At 57.4% G+C, this 20503-nt stretch overlaps 1 protein-coding gene and 2 non-coding genes across 3 annotated transcripts in view; all 3 read left to right on the top strand.

Annotated features, from left to right (window-relative positions):
* The window catches only part of GTF3C1 (general transcription factor IIIC subunit 1), a 29838-nt gene that overhangs the window by 3015 nt on the left and 6320 nt on the right, over positions 1–20503 (top strand). Inside the window, exons 4-28 of the mRNA XM_060260955.1 lie at positions 352–495; positions 660–756; positions 1820–1943; positions 3005–3163; positions 4161–4276; positions 4374–4683; positions 5310–5521; positions 6866–7008; positions 7651–7804; positions 8091–8194; positions 8446–8594; positions 8703–8972; positions 9182–9327; positions 11427–11524; positions 12611–12707; positions 13510–13687; positions 13818–13965; positions 14731–14866; positions 16378–16459; positions 17027–17218; positions 17519–17676; positions 17798–17940; positions 18590–18671; positions 19143–19255; positions 19742–19804. Coding sequence (XP_060116938.1) covers positions 352–495; positions 660–756; positions 1820–1943; positions 3005–3163; positions 4161–4276; positions 4374–4683; positions 5310–5521; positions 6866–7008; positions 7651–7804; positions 8091–8194; positions 8446–8594; positions 8703–8972; positions 9182–9327; positions 11427–11524; positions 12611–12707; positions 13510–13687; positions 13818–13965; positions 14731–14866; positions 16378–16459; positions 17027–17218; positions 17519–17676; positions 17798–17940; positions 18590–18671; positions 19143–19255; positions 19742–19804 — 3618 coding nt within the window. The remainder of the gene's footprint in view (positions 1–351; positions 496–659; positions 757–1819; positions 1944–3004; positions 3164–4160; positions 4277–4373; positions 4684–5309; positions 5522–6865; positions 7009–7650; positions 7805–8090; positions 8195–8445; positions 8595–8702; positions 8973–9181; positions 9328–11426; positions 11525–12610; positions 12708–13509; positions 13688–13817; positions 13966–14730; positions 14867–16377; positions 16460–17026; positions 17219–17518; positions 17677–17797; positions 17941–18589; positions 18672–19142; positions 19256–19741; positions 19805–20503) is intronic.
* Positions 15174–15245, top strand: TRNAT-GGU (transfer RNA threonine (anticodon GGU)). The gene has a single exon. It is a non-coding gene; the product is annotated as a tRNA-Thr (tRNA).
* On the top strand, positions 15311–15382 carry TRNAT-GGU (transfer RNA threonine (anticodon GGU)). The gene has a single exon. It is a non-coding gene; the product is annotated as a tRNA-Thr (tRNA).

Here is a 20503-nt window from a genome sequence, read left to right on the forward strand (position 1 = left end):
ACTGTGAGATCTGACATGATCCGGCTAGCCTGGGCTGTCCGTCAGGGCTTTGTTTGGGTAGCAAGAGAGAAATAGTCAGGGTTAGATAAGCCCCCGCTTCTGCATCAGTGGTGCCAATTCGTTGCCTGTGTTAGTGTGTTTCACCTGGAGGAAGGGGCTCATTGTGTTAGTGTGTTTCACCTGGAGGAAGGCCAAAACATATTTCACGTCTAGCGTAAGAACTCAGTTTGATTCCTGATGTGATTAGCATCATCGCATTTAGACACGCACATTTTGAGAACATTTTTCACGGTCGGGGCCCTGCTGCACTGTTTGCTTTTGCGCCATCAAGAGCACAGCTTGTTGTTCCAGAGTGGACGCCGGGAAGCTTCACTACCACCGCCGGGTGCTTGACAGGAACGGGCTCATTTCCATGCAGTCCCACGTGATCCGGCTGCCCTCGGGGGCCCAGCAGCACTCCATCCTTCTCCTCCTGACCCGCTTTCACGTTGACAGGTGTGTGCGAGGCCTTCCAGGGTAAGCGGCCAGAGGCTCTGCCTTCTTGGCTCCCTTTGCCCATATCAGGGCATCACTGATAGCTTGCAAGTTGGGCGGGCAAGGGGCGTCCCCTTATTAAGTCTCGTGGGGTTCACTCCTGCTTGTCTATTCCTGGGTTTTAGGAGGAGCAAATATGATATCCTTATGGAGAAGCTCTCTGGCATGCTGAGTGGTCGGCCCGGCCAAATGGAGACCCTGGGGAGCATTCGGGAGGAACTGGTGAGCCCCCCCCACTCCTTTTCTAGTTGCTCTGCCTATTCAGTTTTAAAGAGGCTGAAACAAATTCCGGGGGGGTGGGGCAGGGATAGGCTTCTTGGTTGCTACCAGCCACGCGGAATAAAAGGAACTCCACATTCGGAGGCAGCAAACCTCCAGATCCCAGTGTGCGGAGACAGCAGCAGGGGAAGGCTTTGTTTGGCCCTCCAAGGTTGAGTGAGCTGAGATGCTGGGCTGGATGAGCCCTCACTGGTCTGACCCAGCAGGTCATGTTGAATATTGTAATCTGAAACCTGAAAGCGTCCACTCCACCGAGAATGTCTCAGTGGGGAAAAAACATTTCTTCTGGCAAAGATGGGGTTTTCTTGGACACTGCCTGCTCACCAGCCCAACAGCATCTGTTTTGTGGGCCCTTAATTTCCTAATCCTGCAGCCCATCTCCAGCAAGAGTCCTTCGTGCTCAGGCAGAGTTTGGGTCACCAGTTGGTGGGGTCGTGATTTCCCTTGCGAGCTGTAGCTGAGCAGCTAAAACTTTGGCAAGTTGGACTTGCAGGTTTCTCTGAGGGGCCAGATGAGTCTCCAGGAGGGCAGCTCTTTCAGACGGGCATTCCTAGCCGGGCAGTTGGCTCTCTTGCTTAGAGAACTCTTCTGGCATCGCACGTGCCTCTGCGGCTGGCAGACGGACCAGAACTCTCAGGCAATGAGGCAGGCAGTGCCTTGACTTCTTGCCCTCATGCTGGCCTTCCTTCTGCCACTGGTTGGGCTCTGCTCCCTGCTAGGCCCTGGCACATTGCTCTACCAGAGGGGAGGTTCATGGTCCCAGCCCTTTTCTTCAGCCAGTGCTTGAGCTGCTAAGCGGAGCTTAGAGAAGCCACGGAATCCACAGGGGTCTGGAAGCTTGAGACTGCAGGGAGGGAGGCCCTGAGGGAGACTCCTTGTCGGGAAGTGCAGCTTACAGTCAGTCTTGTCTTGAGCCGCGCAGGGCTGAGTGGGCTGCTGGATTCCCCGGCCCTCTGTCTTGGGGGCAGAGGAGTGAGGGCTGTTGGCTCGTCTGCTTGTGCTGCAGGGGCTCTGTGAGAAAACGTTCAAACGTCTCTACCAGTATATGCTGAATGCCGGCCTGGGCAAGATCGTGTCCGTCCCATTACAGAACATGCAGCCTGAAGGAGGCCCCTTCAAGACCAAGAGGGGTAAGGCGAGGGCTGGGGAGAGGGCTGTAGTTTGTGGGTTTTTTAAAGCAGGGCATGCTGAAATTGCTCATCAAACCTCAACTTTACTGCTTGGACATGAAATGCATAATTATCACATACAGTTCTACAGTTTGGCAAATTTAGGAAGATTAAATTTTCTGCTGGAAAAGCTATAGAAACGTCCACTGCTAAAGAAACAGAGTGAGGGGCAAACATTAGCACGCTACTTAGTTTTTTGCCATTTGGGAAGTAAGGAGGGAAAGTGAAAAAAGAAAACATACATTTTGTAGTAAAGAAAAAAATGGGATTATTTGGACAGAAGTAGTCTCATACAGTCTCATACAGTTATAATAGGACTAGCAGCATGTTAAAACGTCAGAGCATTGAAAATGCTGAAATTTTCAAAACTGTATGATCATTGTAGTAAATTGTGGGAGAGTCTTGTTTAATCATGACACAGAAATACAGCATAGAAAATATGTGATTTATATATAGAAGGTTACATTCTGCTATAAATTTGCAGTGAGTAGAATAGTGCCTCAAATGCAATGCAATCATTTCAGAAGAGAGAGTATTTCCAGTTTTCCTGTTGACACCTGTCTCTTAAGCAAGACCATCTCTTCTGCCAGCAGGAGGGGGCCTTGCAGTGGGTGCCATGGCCATATGTCCCTTTGGATTCAGGCCTCCTGCTGAGGCACAGGGCGATTTCTCCATCCGCCACAAGCATGCAGGGAGACCGGCTGGGCCTGTGGAGAGCAGCCCTGTGAGCTTGGCTGCCTTGAGTGCCCTTGCTGTACCTGTAGGACTGTTGGGATGGTAGACCGGTCGATGTGTGGGAAGGCAGGCTTCTCCAACAGGAGCTGCAATGCTTGTGGGGGGGGGGGGAAGGGGGAGGCTGTCTGTCCTAGCTACTCTTTGTGCAGCCAGAGGTCAGTCTGCGTTTCCCCATGGGGGAGCCTGCCTGTTTTAGGATGGCTTCTCATTTGTGAGCAGTTTGTATGGAACGTGATGCCTGCCTTACCTTAGCCATGCTGCCCCCCCCCCCACCCCTTTGCTCCTAGGGACTGACGTCATGGTCCGTTGCCTGAAGCTCGTGAAGGAGTTTCGGAAGAAGGTGGATGACTACCACGATGACGATGACGAAGAGGTGATCACCAAGACGGTGCAGCCCATCGACGTGGTTTACGAGAAGGACATGCTGACGCAGGCGTACGAGCTAAGTAGGTGGAGCTGTCGCGTGTGCGGCCTGGGGTGTGGTAGGGTCCCTCTGTGCAGCCGGCAAATGAGCAGAGATGCTCGGGGTGAGGGTCTTTTTCAGTGGCCACCAGAAACACAATCAGAGCACGTTTCATTTTGTGTGGGAAGATTCAGGTGCTTCTGTTAGGGTATGGCTTTGGGTGAGATTAAGGGGCCAGCTGTTCCTTGGGGGGAATAGTCGTTTCAGCTTCTGAGACTCGTGAGGAGCCCCAGTCACCAAGCCAGGGACATGAAGGCCGGAGCTCCTAAGAATCGTGTAAATGTTATAAATTAATATATATAATTTGTTGGTTACAGTGTGGGAAATAGTTGAACAGACAGTTTGGTTGTCACTGTCTCTCTCTGGCTTCATGGTGACGATGTCCAGGCAGGGGGACACACAAGGTCTTGCTGGGGACATCTCATTTTCTCCTTGTGCCCATCCCCCTTGTTTCTTTTGCCCTTTCCTGGCAGGCTCTGCAGCCACTCCCCCTTTCCTGCTTCCTTATCTTGTCCCCACCCACTAACCATACTCCTTCCTTCCCACCTTCTGCTTTCCTTCCCCTGGGGAAAGCCTGGCCAGGTGAGGGGGCAGCCTTGAGGCTGGGCCAAGTCCTGTGGGCAGGAAGTCCCGTGGGCACTGCCAGGCATGTTCCCAGCAAGTCCTCCAACGGGGGGCCTTTCCCAGGGCTCTTTGGGTCTCCACGTCCAGCTCTGCTCCCCCTCCCCCACCATGGCTTTAAGGCTTGAGAGAAATCAAGGGGGAGAAGGCTCTGCAATATTGTGGTGGTTGCATAGCAACCTCCAAAATTCTCCAGATCTAGCTGTCTTCATTTGCGCTTCTTTCCAGACACGGAATACGGGGCCTTGGGGGGTTCCTGTTTGGTTATCTCACATTCCAAAACCGAGTCTGTTTGAGATCCGAGAGGCCTCCAGTGTAAATCCAGCCCCGATGATCCCCTTTCCCCTCTTCTTCCGCAGTCGAAAGCTGGGGCACCAAAGGCATTTCCCAAGCTGAGCTGCGAGCAGCAATGAACGTGGGGAAGCTGGAGGCGCGGATGCTGTGCCGCCTCTTGGAGCGGTACAAAGTGATCAAGGTAACCTCTGTGGGGCTGATGCCTCCCCCGGACTCCCCCCGCTGCTCCTCGCGTGGACCGTGCAGCCTTGACTCACCCCGTCTCGGCCCTGCTTTAGGGGTTCATGGAAGATGAAGGCCGGCAGCGGACGACCAAGTACATCACCTGCACCTTTGCGGAAGAGAGCGACCTGAGCCGGCAGTTTGAGCGCGAGAAGGCCCGGAGCGAGCAGCTGGCCTTGGCCAGCACCTCTGCGGCTCAGGAGGACTCCCTGCCGGGGGAGGAGCTCTCCCTGGGGGAGGAGGAGACGCTGCTGCTCTCTGAGCTGGCCAATGAAGAGGAGGAGGAGGAGAAGGACGGCGTGGGGCCAAGGAAGGCTGGCACGGGGGCACGGCTGAGGCTCCCTTTTCAGTCGACCCCAACCAAAGGTGCGGGGGCGGGGGGAGTTGTCGGGTCAAGGGTGCTTCTTCTGGGCTCCAAAGCCTCACGTGGCACCTCCAGGTGCAACAGCTCTTTGGGCCCCGAGTGGGCGGTACTGTGGGTTTCTTGGCTGCCTCCCTCCCTCCCTCCCTCCACCAGGAGCCCCTCGGCCCAGGCCCTCTTCTGAAGCAGTGTGTGGCTGGGCCGGCCACCGCTAGAGGGGCAGGGCAGGGACTCTCTGATTTCTTGGCAGTGGGATGGGGGGGAGGGTTGCCAGTGCCCCCCCCCCCACCGTTCCCCATATTGACCTGCTTCCGGGGCTGAGTGGTGGAGGGCCCAGTCCAGTTCTGTGGTCTCGCCAAGGAGGCAGCCCCTTCTGGAAGGAGCACTTTTGAGCCTCACACCGTTTCAGTCCCTGCTTCAGGCCCCTTCAGGCATCTGGAGAAGGGGCTGCGGGGACTCAGGAAAGCTCCCCCTTGATGTGCTCCTGGGTCTCTCTCTTTGGCTGCTGCCGGCAGATTAACAGGCTGCCAGTCTTGACCTCCAGGAGCAGGTGGCTGAAGCGCAGCTTGCAGGGCTGCTGAAGGCCAAGGCTGACCAGCTGGGCCTGCATGTTTGTTTCTTCTTGACCCAGCCAGGAAACTGGCAGCTCCAGCAAGCCTGGGCAGGATGCGGCCTCCGGCACATTCCCCGGGATACTCAGAAGAGCTCCCCGATCAGGCGGCAGAGGGCGATCCTGTGTCAGACGTGCCAAAGCAAGAGGCCGCGCTCTCCTGGTGCGCCCGCTCTTCGGAGGACTCTGAGGACGTGGTGGTGGTGGAGGAAGTCAGGCTCAAAACCCCCAAAGTAAGAGGCTCTCGTTCAAATCTGGGCCTGTTTGGCAGGGCTGAGGGGCAGGGCTCCGGAGGTCTCGAGAAGCCCCCAGTGGAGGTGGTGGGTGGCAGAGTCAGGACTGACAAAAGGAAATACCGAGTGGTTAAAATGTGGGATTTCCTGCTGGCGGATATTGTGATAGTCAGAGGCATAGGTGGTTTGAAAGGGGATTAGACAGATTCATGAAGGAGAGGGCTATCACTGGCTACTAGCCCTGATGACGCCGGGGTCAGTCACCTTCTAAATCCTGGTGCCAGGATCTGGCTTCAGCCTTCATGCCCTAAGGTTGGCCTCCTAGGGTGACTAGGTGACCACTGCATGAGACAGGATGCTGGACTAGATGGACTCTGCCAGGTCGCAGCTGTCGTGGGCACTGGAAACAACCCCCTCAGCTTTGCCATCCCTCCCTTGCGCAGAGCAAGAGAGAACAGACCAAAGGAGTGCTGGGGGCAGGGCTGGCCAGCTTGTGGCAGGAGTTGGCGGGTGGCATGGCTTCCAGGCCGTTGTCCTTCAGCCTTCCCCTCCTCCCTGGTTGCTCATTGCTGTGTGCCCGCACTGCTAGGAAGTTGTTCCCTGGGACTTTGGGCTGTTTGGAATCCAAAGGAGAGTGAAAGGTCAGGTCAGGAGGCCAGGGGTGAACAGCTGCTCAAGGAAGCATAGCTCTTTGCCCACAGGTGTGTGTTTGGGGGGGGGGGGGTTCCCCCTGCTTGACTTAGAAATGCATCTTTGCCACTTAAATGGCAGAGCCGTTATCTGTCCCATGGTTCCTGGACCTCTCTGTATGTCCTGTGAAAAGGGCAGCCAGCCCCACTGGAAGGGCTTCCGTGAAGGCCCTTCTGAACCCCCGTGCCCCTGGTAGGCCACGCAGCCAGGGCCCTCTCTTTGATTTGGAAGGTTAGCTGCACCCCCTTCTGAGGCCTTCTCTGTGCTGGCCCCACAATTTCTGAATGAGATCCCTGGGGAGGTGTGCACAGTCTCCTGACTGGCCTTCAGGGGAACTGTGAAAACTGTTTCATTTCACCAGGGAATTTGCATGGGTTGTTCCCCTCCCCCCTTTCACTTTGTGTCCTGTGTTCAGCTGGACGGGCCTTGGGGCTAGAGGTGGGCTAGGAAGGAGGTGAAGGAGACTGGGGGGGCTGTCCTCGTATTGTGTGGGCTTCCCTAGAGGCAGCTGCTTGGCCCTCGTGGCAGGGAAGAGAGCTTGGGGCTGGCTCTTCCGATGGCTCCCCCTTGGGCCCCCTGCTCTCCTTTTCTCTCCGCCTTGGCCTGGGGCTTGTGCTTCTTCCTCTTACGGGCCTTTCCCTCCCCTGTGGCCAGAAGACCTGGGATGCCCAGAGGAAAGAGAAGCGCCCTCGAGCCGCGGCATTTGAGCGCTCGCATGAGACCTACCGCCTCCTGAAACGGCGCAACCTCATCATTGAGGCTGTCCAAAACCTCCGCTTGATCGAGAGCTTGTTTGTGTGAGTCGGGGCGGGGGGGAGGGGGTGGCGCTCTGGCCCTGGGCTGCTGAAGGGGGGGCATGGGGGGGGGGGACCTGTGAGCCTTGCTCTGGGCTGGGGGAGGCCCATCTGTGGGCCTGGGTCCCTCCCTGTCTGGGAAGCACTCCTTTCTCCTTTCTCCTCATCAGCTGCACTGCACTGCACTGGCTGTCTGGGTTGAAGCTAAGGGCCAGTGGGGTTCATGCTCTGGAACCCAAACAGTCACCGACATCCCCAGAACTGTTTTCTCCTAGTCTCTGTTAGAAACCTCCAAAGGGCTTCCAGTGGCCAGCTCTCCCTTTCAACTCCCCTCCCAGCTGGTGCTCCAGGGTCCGTCCCTCCATCCCTCCCTCCCTCCCTCCCTCCCTCCCTCCCTCCCTCCCTTCCTTCCTTCCTTCCTTCCTTCCTTCCTTCCTTCCTTCCTTCCTTCCTTCCTTCCTTCCTTCCTTCCTTCCTTCCTTCCTTCCTTCCTCCCTCCCTCCCTCCCTCCCTCCCTCCCTCCCTCCCTCCCTCCCCTGCTTCTCTTGCCCTGCAAGCCATTTGGGGCAGGGCCCCCCCAGCCCACTCCTGTGGGGTGTTCATCCCCGGAGCTCTGAGCGGCAGACCAGCGGTCTTGCGTTGCAGGCTGCAGAAGATGGTCATGGACCAGGAGAAGCAGGAGGGGGTCTCGACCCGGTGCTGCAAGAAGTCCATCGTCCGCTTAGTGCAGCGGCTCTCCCAGGAAGGGCTCCTGCGCCTCTACCGCACGACTGTCATCCAGGATGGGGTCAGCAAAAAGGTGAGTGGGAGGAAACCCCCCCCCCTGGAGGAATCTCCTGGCATCCTTACCTTCCACGTTCAGCCTGACTTGGAAGTGTGGCTCTCTGCAGGAAGGGAGTCCTCTGTGGTACAGCCTCCTGAGAAGCTCCGTATCTTCCACATAGTCTGGGCTGCATCTCTTCTCTGATGCTGCCTCTAAGCTGCAGTCCTCTGCACTGTGGACATTGAACTGCCCTCCCACAGAAAGCCAGATGAGGTGGGGGCAAGAGCTGCCCATTCTGAGCATGCCTCTGTTGCCTTGGCAGGTGGAGTTTGTGGTGGACCCGTCCGTCAGCCCCAACGACCCACTTGTGAGAAGCGCCATTGAGCAAGTCCGGTTCCGGATTTCGAACTCGAGCAGCGTGAACAGGCAGGTGGCAGGGGCAGGCATGGCACAGGGCCTCCGGTGGAGCAGCCGCCTGACTCTGGGAAGGGGGTTCTGGTGGGGGGGGAGTCTGTTCCCTGGGTGCCTGGAGGAGGAGACCTCGGCCCCTGCGACACTCTGAGGCAGCCCATGGGTCGGCAACCTCTGTCAGCCGGGCTGCTTCCCAGCATACAGGAGGAGAAGAGGAGATCCTGGTGCCTAGGCGGCTGACCTCCTCTCCCTCTTTGGAAGGGCAGGATGAAAGTTCCCCAGACGCCGAGCTCCCAGGAGCGCCTGGATGAGGGCAGCCAGGAATCCGGGATCGGGGCTGCCTTGCAGGAGATGGAAGAGAGAAGGGCTGGGGAGAAGGTGCACCCTGCAACGCTCAACTATCACCCCGTGACAGGTGAAGACCTTTGACCTCTCTCTGACTTGGCTCCTCCCAGCTGGAGAGCCGGCCTCCCTGCAAGGCCCCGGCTGGCAAATGTCCACTTCTCTCGCTCTGTCTCTCCAGTGCCAGGCCTCGGACGCTCCCTGGGCTTCCTCCCCAAGATGCCCCGCCTGAGGACAGCCCACCTCTTCTTCTGGTACCTGGTGTACGGGCACCCGCTGAGTCCGTCGCAGAGCTCAGCGGGCAGTGAGCTGGCGAGCAGTGACCCCGGCCTGGACTCCTCTTGTCACCCACAGCTGGTCACGCCCGGGGGGGAGGAGCCTGATGCAGCCGGCGGGGGAAGCCGCCCTGCCCCCGCCCGGGAGGTGGAAGTGGAGCTCAGAGAGCAGGCGGGTAAGGACTGCGCAGCAAGGATCTGGTCCAGCAGCAGCCCACTGCGGGGCCTCTCGAGGAGGGGCGGGGCTCAGTTTGGCTACGGGGGCTCTGGGCTTGCCTGAACTGCTGGAAGTGTCGTTCAGGGCTGGCCACGGAATGTCTTATAAGAAACCAGGCAGAACTCTTCTGAAAGCAAGTTTTTCTTCTCTCCCCCCTCCTCCCGCCAGCGTATGTGGATGAGGCCTCGTGGAAGCGTCACATCCCTCCCCTCCCGGTCCACAGGGACTTTGGCCATGGGTGGGCCCTCGTGAGCGACATTCTCCTCAGCCTGCCGCTCTCCATCTTTGTCCAGATCGTCCAAGTCAGCTACAAGGTGCGGGAAGCTGTTCTCGGGGGCGGGCAGAGGCCAGCTGCATCCAGCTCTGCGTCTTTTGGAGCTGTTGTGTCTTTTGAGCCAGTTTGGTGTAGTGGTGAAGTGTGCGGACTCTTATCTGGGAGAACCGGGTTGGATTCCCCACTCCTCCACTTGCAGCTGCTGGGATGGCCTTGGGTCAGCCAGAGCTCTCTTATCTGGGAGAACCGGGTTGGATTCCCCACTCCTTCACTTGCAGCTGCTGGAATGGCCTTGGATCAGCCAGAGCTCTCTTATCTGGGAGAACCGGGTTTGATTCCCCACTCCTCCACTTGCAGCTGCTGGAATGGCCTTGGGTCAGCCAGAGCTCTCTTATCTGGGAGAACCGGGTTTGATTCCCCACTCGCAGCTGCTGGAATGGCCTTGGATCAGCCAGAGCTCTCTTATCTGGGAGAACCGGGTTGGATTCCCCACTCCTCCACTTGCAGCTGCTGGAATGGCCTTAGGTCAGCCAGAGCTCTCTTATCTGGGAGAACCGGGTTTGATTCCCCACTCCTCCACTTGCAGCTGCTGGAATGGCCTTGGGTCAGCCAGAGCTCTCTTATATGGGAGAACCGGGTTTGATTCTCCACTCCTCCACTTGCAGCTGCTGGGATGGCCTTGGGTCAGCCGTAGCTCTCTTATCTGGGAGAACCGGGTTTGATTCCCCACTTCTCCACTTGCACCTTCTGAAATGGCCTTGGGTCAGCCATAGCTCTCTTATCTGGGAGAACTGGGTTTGATTCCCCACTCCTCCACTTGCAGCTGCTGGAATGGCCTTGGATTAGCCATAGCTCTCTTATTTGGGAGAACCGGGTTTGATTCCCCACTCCTCCACTTACACCTGCTGGAATGGCCTTGGGTCAGCCATAGCTCTGGCAGAGGTTGTCCTTGAAAGGGGGCAGCTTCTGGGAGAGCCCTCTCCAGCCCCACCCACCTCACAGGGTGTCTGTTGTAGGGGAGGAAGGTAAAGGAGATTGTGAGCCGCTCTGAGACTCTTCGGAGTGGAGGGCGGGATATAAATCCAATATTTTCATCTACCTCACAGGGTGTCTGTTGTGGGGGAGGAAGGGAAAGGAGCTTGTGAGCCGCTGTGAGACTCTTCGGAGTGGAGGGCGGGATATGAATCCAATATCTTCATCTACCTCACAGGGTGTCTGTTGTGGGGGAGGAAGGGAAAGGAGATTGTGAGCCGCTCTGAGACTCTTCGGAGTGGAGGGCGGGATATAAATCCAATATCTTCATCTACTTCACAGGGTGTCTGTTGTGGGGGAGGAAGGGAAAGGAGATTGTGAGCCGCTCTGAGACTCTTCGGAGTGGAGGGCGGGATATAAATCCAATATCTTCATCTACCTCACAGGATGTCTGTTGTGGGGGAGGAAGGGAAAGGAGATTGTGAGCCGCTCTGAGACTCTTCGGAGTGGAGGGCGGGATATAAATCCAATATCTTCATCTACCTCACAGGGTGTCTGTTGTGGGGGAGGAAGGGAAAGGAGATTGTGAGCCGCTCTGAGACTCTTCAGAGTGGAGGGCAGGCTATAAATCCAATATCTTCATCTACCTCACAGGGTGTCTGTTGTGGAGGAGGAAGGGAAAGGAGATTGTGAGCCGCTCTGAGACTCTTCGGAGTGGTGGGCGGGATATAAATCCAATATCTCCATCTACCTCACAGGGTGTCTGTTGTGGGGGAGGAAGGGAAAGGAGATTGTGAGCCGCTCTGAGACTCTTTGGAGTGGAGGGCGGGATATGAATCCAATATCTTCATCTACCTCACAGGGTGTCTGTTGTGAGGGAGGAAGGGAAAGGAGATTGTGAGCCGCTCTGAGACTCTTCGGAGTGGAGGGCGGGATATAAATCCTATATCTTCTATCTTCATCTTCTAAGTCCTTTGCTGGGAGAGAAGTGGTGGACTTGTGATGTGTGGAGAGGTAGTGCTGGTGTTTCTAGAGGAGCAGGAGAAGGGATGAGCGCAGTCTTTGGCGGCTGGTCCTCTTCTGAACAAGGTTCTGGAGGTTTCTGTTTCCACAGTTGGAAGTCCACTCAGTCCTGCACACTCTGAGCTAAATGTTGCCTCCTGGTAGGTGGAGAATCTGGAGGATTATTTAAATGACCCCCTGAGAAGACACACATTGATCAGATACCTCCCCAGATCCATCAGGCAAAAGCTCCTTTATAAAAGGTGAGTGCCTCTGTTGTGCTTCTCAGTCACATTTCATTAAGAGAAACAATTTGCAGGACACTAAAAGCAACAGAACATGCCTCTGTTGCCAAAAGCTCAGCAAAATGGAGGCTTTGACTGCCTTTCAAAAGCCTCCTATGAGAGAGCGGCCTGAAGTTCTGGGGCTGCAACAGAGAAGACCCTGCTCCTTGCAGAGATGAACAGGCAGCCCAAGCCAGAGATAAGGGGTGGCCGGCCACGGCGTAGCTGGTGCGCTGCTAGTAGACTTCCTGAGGACTTCGGCACTCTGGAGCGTGGGGATGGGAGAGGCGTAGCTTGCTGGGTCACCATGGCAGTGCTGCTGGCATAGGCACAAGGGAGGCGGAGGCAGCTGGAGGGGAGGGCCAGCCCACCCCCCCATTGGCCAGTCCTGGCGCATGCACTGCGGCTCATGACAGTTAGGGATGGGGAGAGGCAGCCCCAGAGAGGCTGATAGCGTCCCCAACCCGCCGCCAAACAGAGAACGGAGCCAATGATGGGCAGACCATCAAAGGCAAAGGAGAGACGTCCCACCAACATGGGGAGAGGCTGGGCATGCATGCACAAGAAGCCTGGCTTGGTGGCGAGGCAGGGGTGGGGGCGAGACAGGCCATGGAGAAGCCGTCGATCCCCTCACACCCTCCTGCTGTCAGAGACTCTGCCAATGGCAGGCAGGCCAGCAGGAAGTATCTAGTGCAGGAGTTCACTCTCATAGACAGCGGCTGGAAGTGAGCAGCCCAGCAGCAGACACCCCCCTCACCCCGAGACCCCCTGTGCTGCCCTTATGCCCCCTGTCACGTGCACGGAACACCTCCCCCGGGGGCCACAGAGCTCAGAGTCCACTTCATCAGCCCCCCCCGAGTGCCCTGCGCACAACAGCCCTGCAGGGTTCGGTAGACTTTCAGCCTGGGCAGGCTGAGGGGCGGCACTCCCCTCCCCAGCAGAGAAGGTGTCCCGAGAGGCTCTCTCCTGGGGGGTGGGGGGAGAGCAGCATCCTCCACCCTGTGTGAGAAATGGGAAGTGGCTGTTGCTGTGTGTGAGTTGGCCTAGAGATGTCCTTCCCTGCAGGAGATACATCTTTTCCGTGGTGGAGAGCCTGCAGCGTCTGTGCTACATGGGGCTGGTGCAGTTTGGTCCCACAGAGAAGTTCCAAGAAAAAGATCAGGTGATGGGGAAAGGGGGCTGCTTGTTTCCCCTTGGGGCAAGGAAGAGCGGCTGGGGCCCAGGCCACACCTCTCGGGATGTTCTGGGGGCACGGGCAGTGGGGGTGGGGCGACAGTTGTGCCCTTGGAGCCGGGGTTCTTCTCACACCTGGGAGGAGCTGTGGGTGCTGCAGGGTTCTGGAGTGGACCAGCATCTGGCCCAGGAGCCCTCTCCTCTCTTCAGGGACCGCCTTAAGAGAGCAGATGGATGCATCACCCCCGTCTCTTGGGAGGTGCACAGCCGTTGCTTGGCTTCTTGGCCAAACTCTCAAGACATGGGTTCCCCTGCGTGGTGATGTTTGCCCGTTGCTTCAAGAAAGGCCTGCCCCAGATTCTGGTCCCCGAAAGCAAGCATGGATCTCAGGAGCTGAACTTTTGGGGGCTTTGGCTCTCTGGATTTGTGGGCTTGCACCTGTTTGTAAAGCCGGTCCTGAAATGAGAGAGGGGAGAACCATGTCAGAGCTCCGGAATGCTGCATCTGTGCTGACCGATTTTGCTTGCATTGCTGCCTGTGTGTGTGGGAGCAGCTAGTTCTACCAGGAGCTCAGGGAAGGAAACTTGACCTTCACCACCTTTACGTTGGCTGGCCTGGAATTACGGCCTTGCCTTTAGTGCTATGGTCAGCCTTTCTGGAACTTCCAAAACCATCTGCACTCATCAGCCATCGCGACATCATTGCCCAGTGACCTGTTGCGTTTCCTTTTCTCTGCCCTGAGCTGAAATGGGAAAGGCCTTTCTGACGGGAGCATCTTGTGTGTCTTGCAGGTGTTTGTGTACATGAAGAAGAACGCAGTGATTGTGGACACCACCGTCTGTGAGCCCCACTACAACTTGGCTCAGAGCAGCCGCCCTTTTGATAGACGCTTCTATGTTCTGAGCACCCTGCAGGACGTGGAGAACTTCTGGTTTGACCTGCAGTGCATCTGCCTCAACACTCCCCTGGGTACGGAGGTGCAGGCTCGCTGCTTTGAGTCCCCTGCCTGCTCTCCCAGGCTTGCCATTCCCTGCTGTGCCTCGGACCCTCCAGGGGGCTGCCGCTGCTGCTGTGAGGGTCTGCTTGCTTTGCCTTGCAGGGATCGTCCGCCACCCCCGGCTCAAGAGAAGTGGAGCGTCAGCAGACGATGCTGATGGGGGCAGTGCTCTGGAGGTGACCCTGGAACAGGAGACCGCGGCCCACAGACACAACCTGGAGCGCAAGTGTGCCATGCTGGAATACACCACGTAGGTCTCCTTTGCCGACCAAGGCCAGGGAGGGAGAGGGCTGGCTCGTGGGTGGCCCCTCCTGTCCCAAAGGAGCAGCAGGAATCCAAGGGACTTCACGCTTCTCAGCGCGGGTGGGATCCTCCTTTGGTTTTGGCCTGCTTCCACTGAAGGAAGTCGGGCTGCCAGTCAGAGACTCCTTGAAGGCCTGACTCAGGCATGCAGCTGCCCAGCTGGCAGGGACTGGGAGGCTGGCAATTCCCGGGGTGGGGGGGTGCAGGCGTTGTTTTCTGAGAGATCCGGGGCTTGCAGAGCACAGCTGGTCTCTTCTGGTCTTTGGGACAAGCTTCTCTTGGACCGTGGCTGTCCCTGTGAAGCTCTCAGGTTTTCATCCAGCCAGGCCTTCTTTCAGAGGTTCTCACAGAGGCTTGCCTGCTTCTTTTCACTGACCAGCCTTGGAGGGAGGGAGGGAGGCTGACCCAGGTTTCCCCGGCCTGCCCTCCCCCTGATCCTAGTCTTAAGGCCATCCTTTATGGGGGAGGGGCTGTGACTGGGGGGCAGAGCATCTGCTTGGCAGGTACTGCAAGTTCAATCCCTGGTACTATCTCCAGTTGAAAGGACCAGGCAGGAGGGGGTGTGAAAGAGCCTGGAGAACTCCTGCCAGTCTGAGGGGACAAGACTAACCTTGTTGGACTGCTGGACTGGTTCAGTAGACGGCAGCTTCATGTGTACTGTATCTTACCCAGTACCTAAGACTGTTCTCTGCCTCCCCCCATCCGCACGCAGAGGGTGTCGAGAGGTTGTGGATGACGGTTCTGTTCCTGGAGACGGGTTGGGAGCCGGTGGTCTAGACTCCAGCTTTTACGCCCACTTAAAACGCAACTGGATTTGGACAAGCTACATTATCAATAAGACCAGGAAGGTGAGGGTTTCTGGCCTGGAGTTCTGTTGTTTGGGGAGGGCCGGTGGCTCAGTGGTAGAGCATCTGCTTGGGAAGCAGAAGGTCCCAGGCTCAATCCCTGGCATCTCCAAAAAGGGTCCAGGCAAATAGGCGTGAAAAACTTCAGCTTGAGACCCTGGAGAGCCATGAATGGGGCTGTGGCTCAGTTGTAGAGCATCTGCTTGGTAAGCAGACGGTCCCAGGTTCAATCCCCAGCATCTCCAACTAAAAAGGGTCCAGGCAAGTAGGCGTGGATAACCTCTGCTTGAGACCTTGGAGAGCCATGAATGGGGCTGTGGCTCAGTGGTAGAGCATCTGCTTGGTAAGCAGAAGGTCCCAGGTTCAATCCCTGGCATCTCCAACTAAAAAGGGTCCAGGCAAGTAGGCGTGAATAACCTCAGCTTGAGACCTTGGAGAGCCATGAATGGGGCTGTAGCTCAGTGGTAGAGCATCTGCTTGGTAAGCAGAAGGTCCCAGGTTCAATCCCTGGCATCTCCAACTAAAAAGGGTCCAGGCAAGTAGGCGTGAATAACCTCAGCTTGAGACCTTGGAGAGCCATGAATGGGGCTGTGGCTCAGTGGTGGAGCATCTGCTTGGTAAGCAGAAGGTCCCAGGTTCAATCCCCGGCATCTCCAACTAAAAAGGGTCCAGGCAAATAGGTGTGAAAAACCTCAGCTTGAGACCCTGGAGAGCCATGAATGGGGCTGTGGCTCAGTGGTGGAGCATCTGCTTGGTAAGCAGAAGGTCCCAGGTTCAATCCCCAGCATCTCCAACTAAAAGGGTCCAGGCAAATAGGAGTGAAAAACCTCAGCTTGAGACCCTGGAGAGCCGCTGCCAGTCTGAGAAGACAATACTGACTTTGTTGGACTGAGGGGGGGTCTGATTCAGTATAAGGCAGTTTCATATGTTCATATATATAATCCTTTAAAAGGAAGCCGTGCTCTTCCTGGCAGCAAGAGGATTATTTTTGGGGTATTTTTATGCATGCGTAAGTTTGTGTGTGTGTGTGTGTAAGTGTCATAGAGACTTGTGGTGACTGAACCCTGCCAGTGACCTGGAGGATATTCAGGGAGGTGGCGGAATAAAGCCTGCCCTGCCCTCCCGACTGCTGGCATTCCAAGGAAGTCTCCCATCCAAGTCCTAGCCAGAGTCAGCTCTGCTTAGCTTCCGAGATCTAATGAGGCCATTGGGCTGGCAGCACCAGGAGTAATTTCAGTGGTGAAGGGGAGGCTGCGTTCAGGATCAGGCAGGCTATGAAGAGAAGAAACCAACCTCTGCCCAGTTATGGTTCTTTTGATTCTCCCACGTGCTCTTTAGCCAAGGCTGAAGCTCTGCGTCTCATCTCTGAAGCTTCGGATGCCTGCTCGTGGGGGTACTTGGAGAGGCTGTGGATTTTGACGAGGACTCAAAACCCATCTTCCTTCAGGGCTGGCAGCCCCCAACTCCACCCCGGGCTGTGCTTGACAGTTCCTGCCTTTTGGCTTTGCCCCTAGGAGAGTGCTGCTTCGGAAGCTGGCCACACCATGAGACTCCAGACCTTCCTAACCAAACGGCCCCTCCCTCTTGGCACCAGAGGTAAGGGGATGCTCCCTCCTCCTCTCCCCCCCTCCGTCTATTTTCCTTCCTGCCTTCCTTCCTTCAAACATCTGACATTTCTGTCTTGTGGCTCTCAAACATCTGACATTTATTCTGTGTGGCTCTTACGTAAAGCAAGCTTGGCCACCCCTGTGTTAGAACAAACAGGTTCATTCTGAGGACCAGTGAAATTCTAGGCAGAGACTTGAAACGATACTTCTTTGGCTGTGAATGGCCACATTATTTAGTCTGCATGTGGTTAGCTGAGAAGAAGGCGCCCGAGGCCAAAAGATAGGTCTGGTGTATTTCGGAGGATGCAGCACATGGACCCAATTCTTGTGCTTGCTTCTTCTTGCCACACGCTGCTTTCAGTTTGCAGCTGCCGCCTCCCTTAAAAGAGCGCCCTCCTGGGAGCGTTGAGAGCCTCCTGCCCTAGAGGTCAGGAGGACCCTGGCAGGGCACTGCCACTCAGGGGCTGCCTCCTGAAGGTCAGCGGATGCGCTGCCATAGCGTCGAACTGCTGGGGGGGGGGTGTCCTGCAGCGCTAATCCCGGTGTGTCGCCTCAGGTGGCCACAGCAGTCTTTGGGGTGAAGCCCTTGCGGGAACAGAGCCCTCTGCCCAGAAAGAAGACGTGGTGGAGATGGAGAAGGAAGCGACGCTGAGCAGGAGCAAGAGAGTGAGGGGGGGGAAGAGCCAGAAGAGGCGCCGCCTGAAGAAGGAGCTGGGGAAGAAGACCAAGAAGCGGAAGAGAAAGAGGGGTACGGTGCCTCTGGTTCGGGGGGGGGGGGGCGGCAGCAGGGCCAGTGAGGGGCACGACTCCTCTGCCCGGAGGAGAACTTTGTGCCACTCAGAAGCCAGCTGTGAGCATCGAGCACTTCTCCCGGCTTCTTGGCCTGCTGCTGCTCTGAATTCCAGATTCTCCTGAGTGTATCACCACCTTCTGAGGCTCTCAGCCTGCGATGGAGCCCCCTGGTGGCAGTGCAGAGCTAATTCAGGCAGTCCAAGCAAAGGGGAACTGCCATTAAATGTTGCCTTTTTCCTTTCCGGGGGCCACTCAGAGGGGACCCCGGGGGGGAAGAGCAAGAAGCCCCGCTACCACGATGAGGCTGACCAGAGTGCCCTGCAGAGGATGACCCGCCTGCGTGTCACCTGGACCGTGCCGGAGGACAGCCTGCTGATGTTGTGCCGGATTGCCAGCAACGTGCTGAATGCCAAGGTGGGGGCAGGGTGCCTGGAGGCAGGGAGCCCTTTTGCGCCAGAATCTGTGTCTGCCAAGCGGGGGGTAGCGAGGGGGGCGTGTTTCAGCTTCAGGAGGGACTCTCTTTGGTCTCTTTCAGGTCAAGGGGCCTTTCGTCCCCTGGCAGGTGGTGCGGGACATCATGCACGCCAGCTTCGAAGAGTCCTTGGACAAGACTTCTCATTCCGTGGGGAGAAGAGCCCGCTACATCGTCAAGAATCCCCAGACCAACCTCAATTACAAGTGAGAGGGGCTGGCACAGAGCCCATGGGCACAGTGGGACCTCCCCCCCCAACACTGCTGCGGGGGGGGGGCGGGGGCTGGGTGAGGCTTTTCCCCAGCAGGGATTCCGATTGGCCCCTGGAGAGCAAATCGGCTGAGCAGGTTCAGGAAGGAATTGCTTTTGCTGCCCTCTGGTGGTGACCCCTTGGAGGCATCAGCATCACGTTTGTTTTGAAACACGTCTGGTGCAGCAGTGCTTCTGCCTGGAGTGTTACTGTCAAAGTTATGCGTAACTTCGCTGTGTGACATCTTGTGGTTGGCTCCGCCTCCTGTGGCAGCCATTTTGTGCGGTTGCCAGATCCAAAAGGCTGGAGCTTCACCCCCCAACAACTCACCCCTCTGGGGTGGCCCCACTCAGCAGCTCCCTCTGGACTCTCCTGGTCCTTTCTGGCTGTCGGTGATTTCTGCTTCCCTCGCAACTTGCCCCACTTCAGAAACTCCCCCAGGCGACCTGCAGGAAGAGCAGCCTGCAAATGTCCCCCCTGCCTTTCCAGAGCAGAGCACGTGGGTGGAGCTGCAGGCCCTCCGCTGGGGAAATGGGGGCGGGGGACTTCTTGCAGGAGGGAGCGTTCCCCAAAGGACCCAGACTGTGCCGCTGTGTCTGCTGCAGGGTCTGTCTAGCCGAAGTCTACCAAGACCGAGCCCTGATCGAGGAGTTCATGAACAGGAAGAACAACTATCAGGACCCCAAGGTGAGGGTCCTCTCTCTGCCCCACTTGCGTTGCCACCTCTCATCCCTGCTCACCCTGCCGCCTTCCCTAGAAACGCAGCCAGACCCGGCACCTGAGTGGCAGTGGCCTGCCAGCGTCCTCCCGACCTCTTCTGCAGGCCTGCTGTTCCCTCTGTGCCGGGGGCGCTCAGTCGGAGCAAGGGCACGCTGGCTCCTTGGGCACTCGGAAGTGGCCAGCAGGCCAGGGAGGGAGGGAGGGCTTCTCCAGCCGGGCCCTGGACGCAAGAGCCCTGCTCAGCTGCAGCAGCTGGAGGCAGCAGGGGGGTCCCCGCAGCAGAGGCCGGCGGGCAGAGAGGGGCGGGGGTGGGGGTGCTCAGCCGTTGGCGTGGATGACCTGGTGGGCCACAGGCTGGGCACCTGGGCTGCTTCCCCTCGCCAGCTTTGGGGTCTGCATTCTGCTCAGGTGTGATGTTGGGCCCTCTCGTTTTGGAAGGTTTGTGCGGAAGAATTTAAGGAGTTTGTGGAGAGGCTGAAGGTGAAGTTCAGTTCCACCCTGGGGAATCCTCGGCCGGCCATTCCGGACACACTGGAGGAGCTCTTCTGCAGGTATTCCCCCCCTCCCCGCGTCAGCAGGGGAGAAGGCAGAGCTGGCTGCTTGCCGCTCAACCTCCTCTGGGCTGGTTGCCTCCCCCGGTGCCAGAGCCGCTGGAAAGACAGGCTGCTTCTCTTGCTGCAGAGCCTCCCAGTAAGGCCTGCCTGGTTCGAGGAGCTTGGGAAGAGAAGGGCAGGGGGGATGTCTGCGCAACAGCTGCAGCAACAAGCCAGGGAGCGGATCTTGCTTCACATGGCACCTCGGAGCCCAGAGTCTCTCTCCTCAGCCCAGAGACGCTGCACAGGGGCCCCCTCAGCTGGAGCAGCAGCGCTCACACAGATGGAGTCTCCGCAGTGGGGCGGAGAGCATTCTGGAGGGCTGCTTGCTGCAGGTCTGAAGTGGCACTTTTGCTACCAGCATCCCCCAGCCCGCTGTAGCTCTCCCGGGTGGGGGGAGGTGCCTGTGGGCTCCAGCCAGTCCTCTTCCCTCCCCTTGTCCAGGTTCCGAGTTCTGGCCATCGGAGACGAGAGCAGCCGCAGCCAGAAAGAGGACATCCTCAGCAGGTGAGGCAGGTGCCTGAGGTCTGTGGGGGGAGGCATCTCCACTCGTAAGGCCTGAGATCTCCAAGGCGGGCCTGTTTTAGGGGAGTTGAATTGAGGCTTCTGGCTCCCCGTAAGTTTGGACCATTTATGGAGTTTTGCTGCAGTGACTGCATGATTGATAAGTCGTGGGGTTTCCCTTGGGAGAGAGAACAGACAGGCCAAAGGTCCTCTTAATGACTGAGATGGCAACGTCTTGACCTGCACAGAGGCAGTGAAGGGAAGCCAGAGGTCACAGAGGAAGACCCTCCCCACACACACACACACACTCACAGGGGTCACAGTGCCGTTGGCCTGCATGCAGGGCATGGGAAAGGACTGCTAGCTAAAAATGAAAGCCTGGAGGGGTGCATGATCATCTGCAGATCAGGGACCAGGCTGGGGGGGGGGGGTGACGCCAGGCAGTGGGGAAGGGGCCAGCATTAAAGTGGCAGAGCAGAATAAACGAGGCCTTGAGCAGATACTTGTGGAAGTCTCTCTCGCGGTGCGTGTTGTAGTTGGGAATACGTGTTTCTGTGGCAGAGACAGTTGTCGGCAGCTTGGGCAGTGGGTCATGTGGGGCTGAGAGCCTGCCGCAGTTCTGAGTCCTGAGGAAGTCCCAGGTGCCGCTGTTGTTTTGAGCTGCCTGCCAGGGCCCTGGCTGCTTCTGCGTTGGCTGCCTGT

The sequence above is a fragment of the Heteronotia binoei genome, chromosome 20 (genome assembly GCF_032191835.1).
Source record: "Heteronotia binoei isolate CCM8104 ecotype False Entrance Well chromosome 20, APGP_CSIRO_Hbin_v1, whole genome shotgun sequence".
Classification (NCBI taxonomy): Eukaryota; Metazoa; Chordata; class Lepidosauria; order Squamata; family Gekkonidae; genus Heteronotia; species Heteronotia binoei.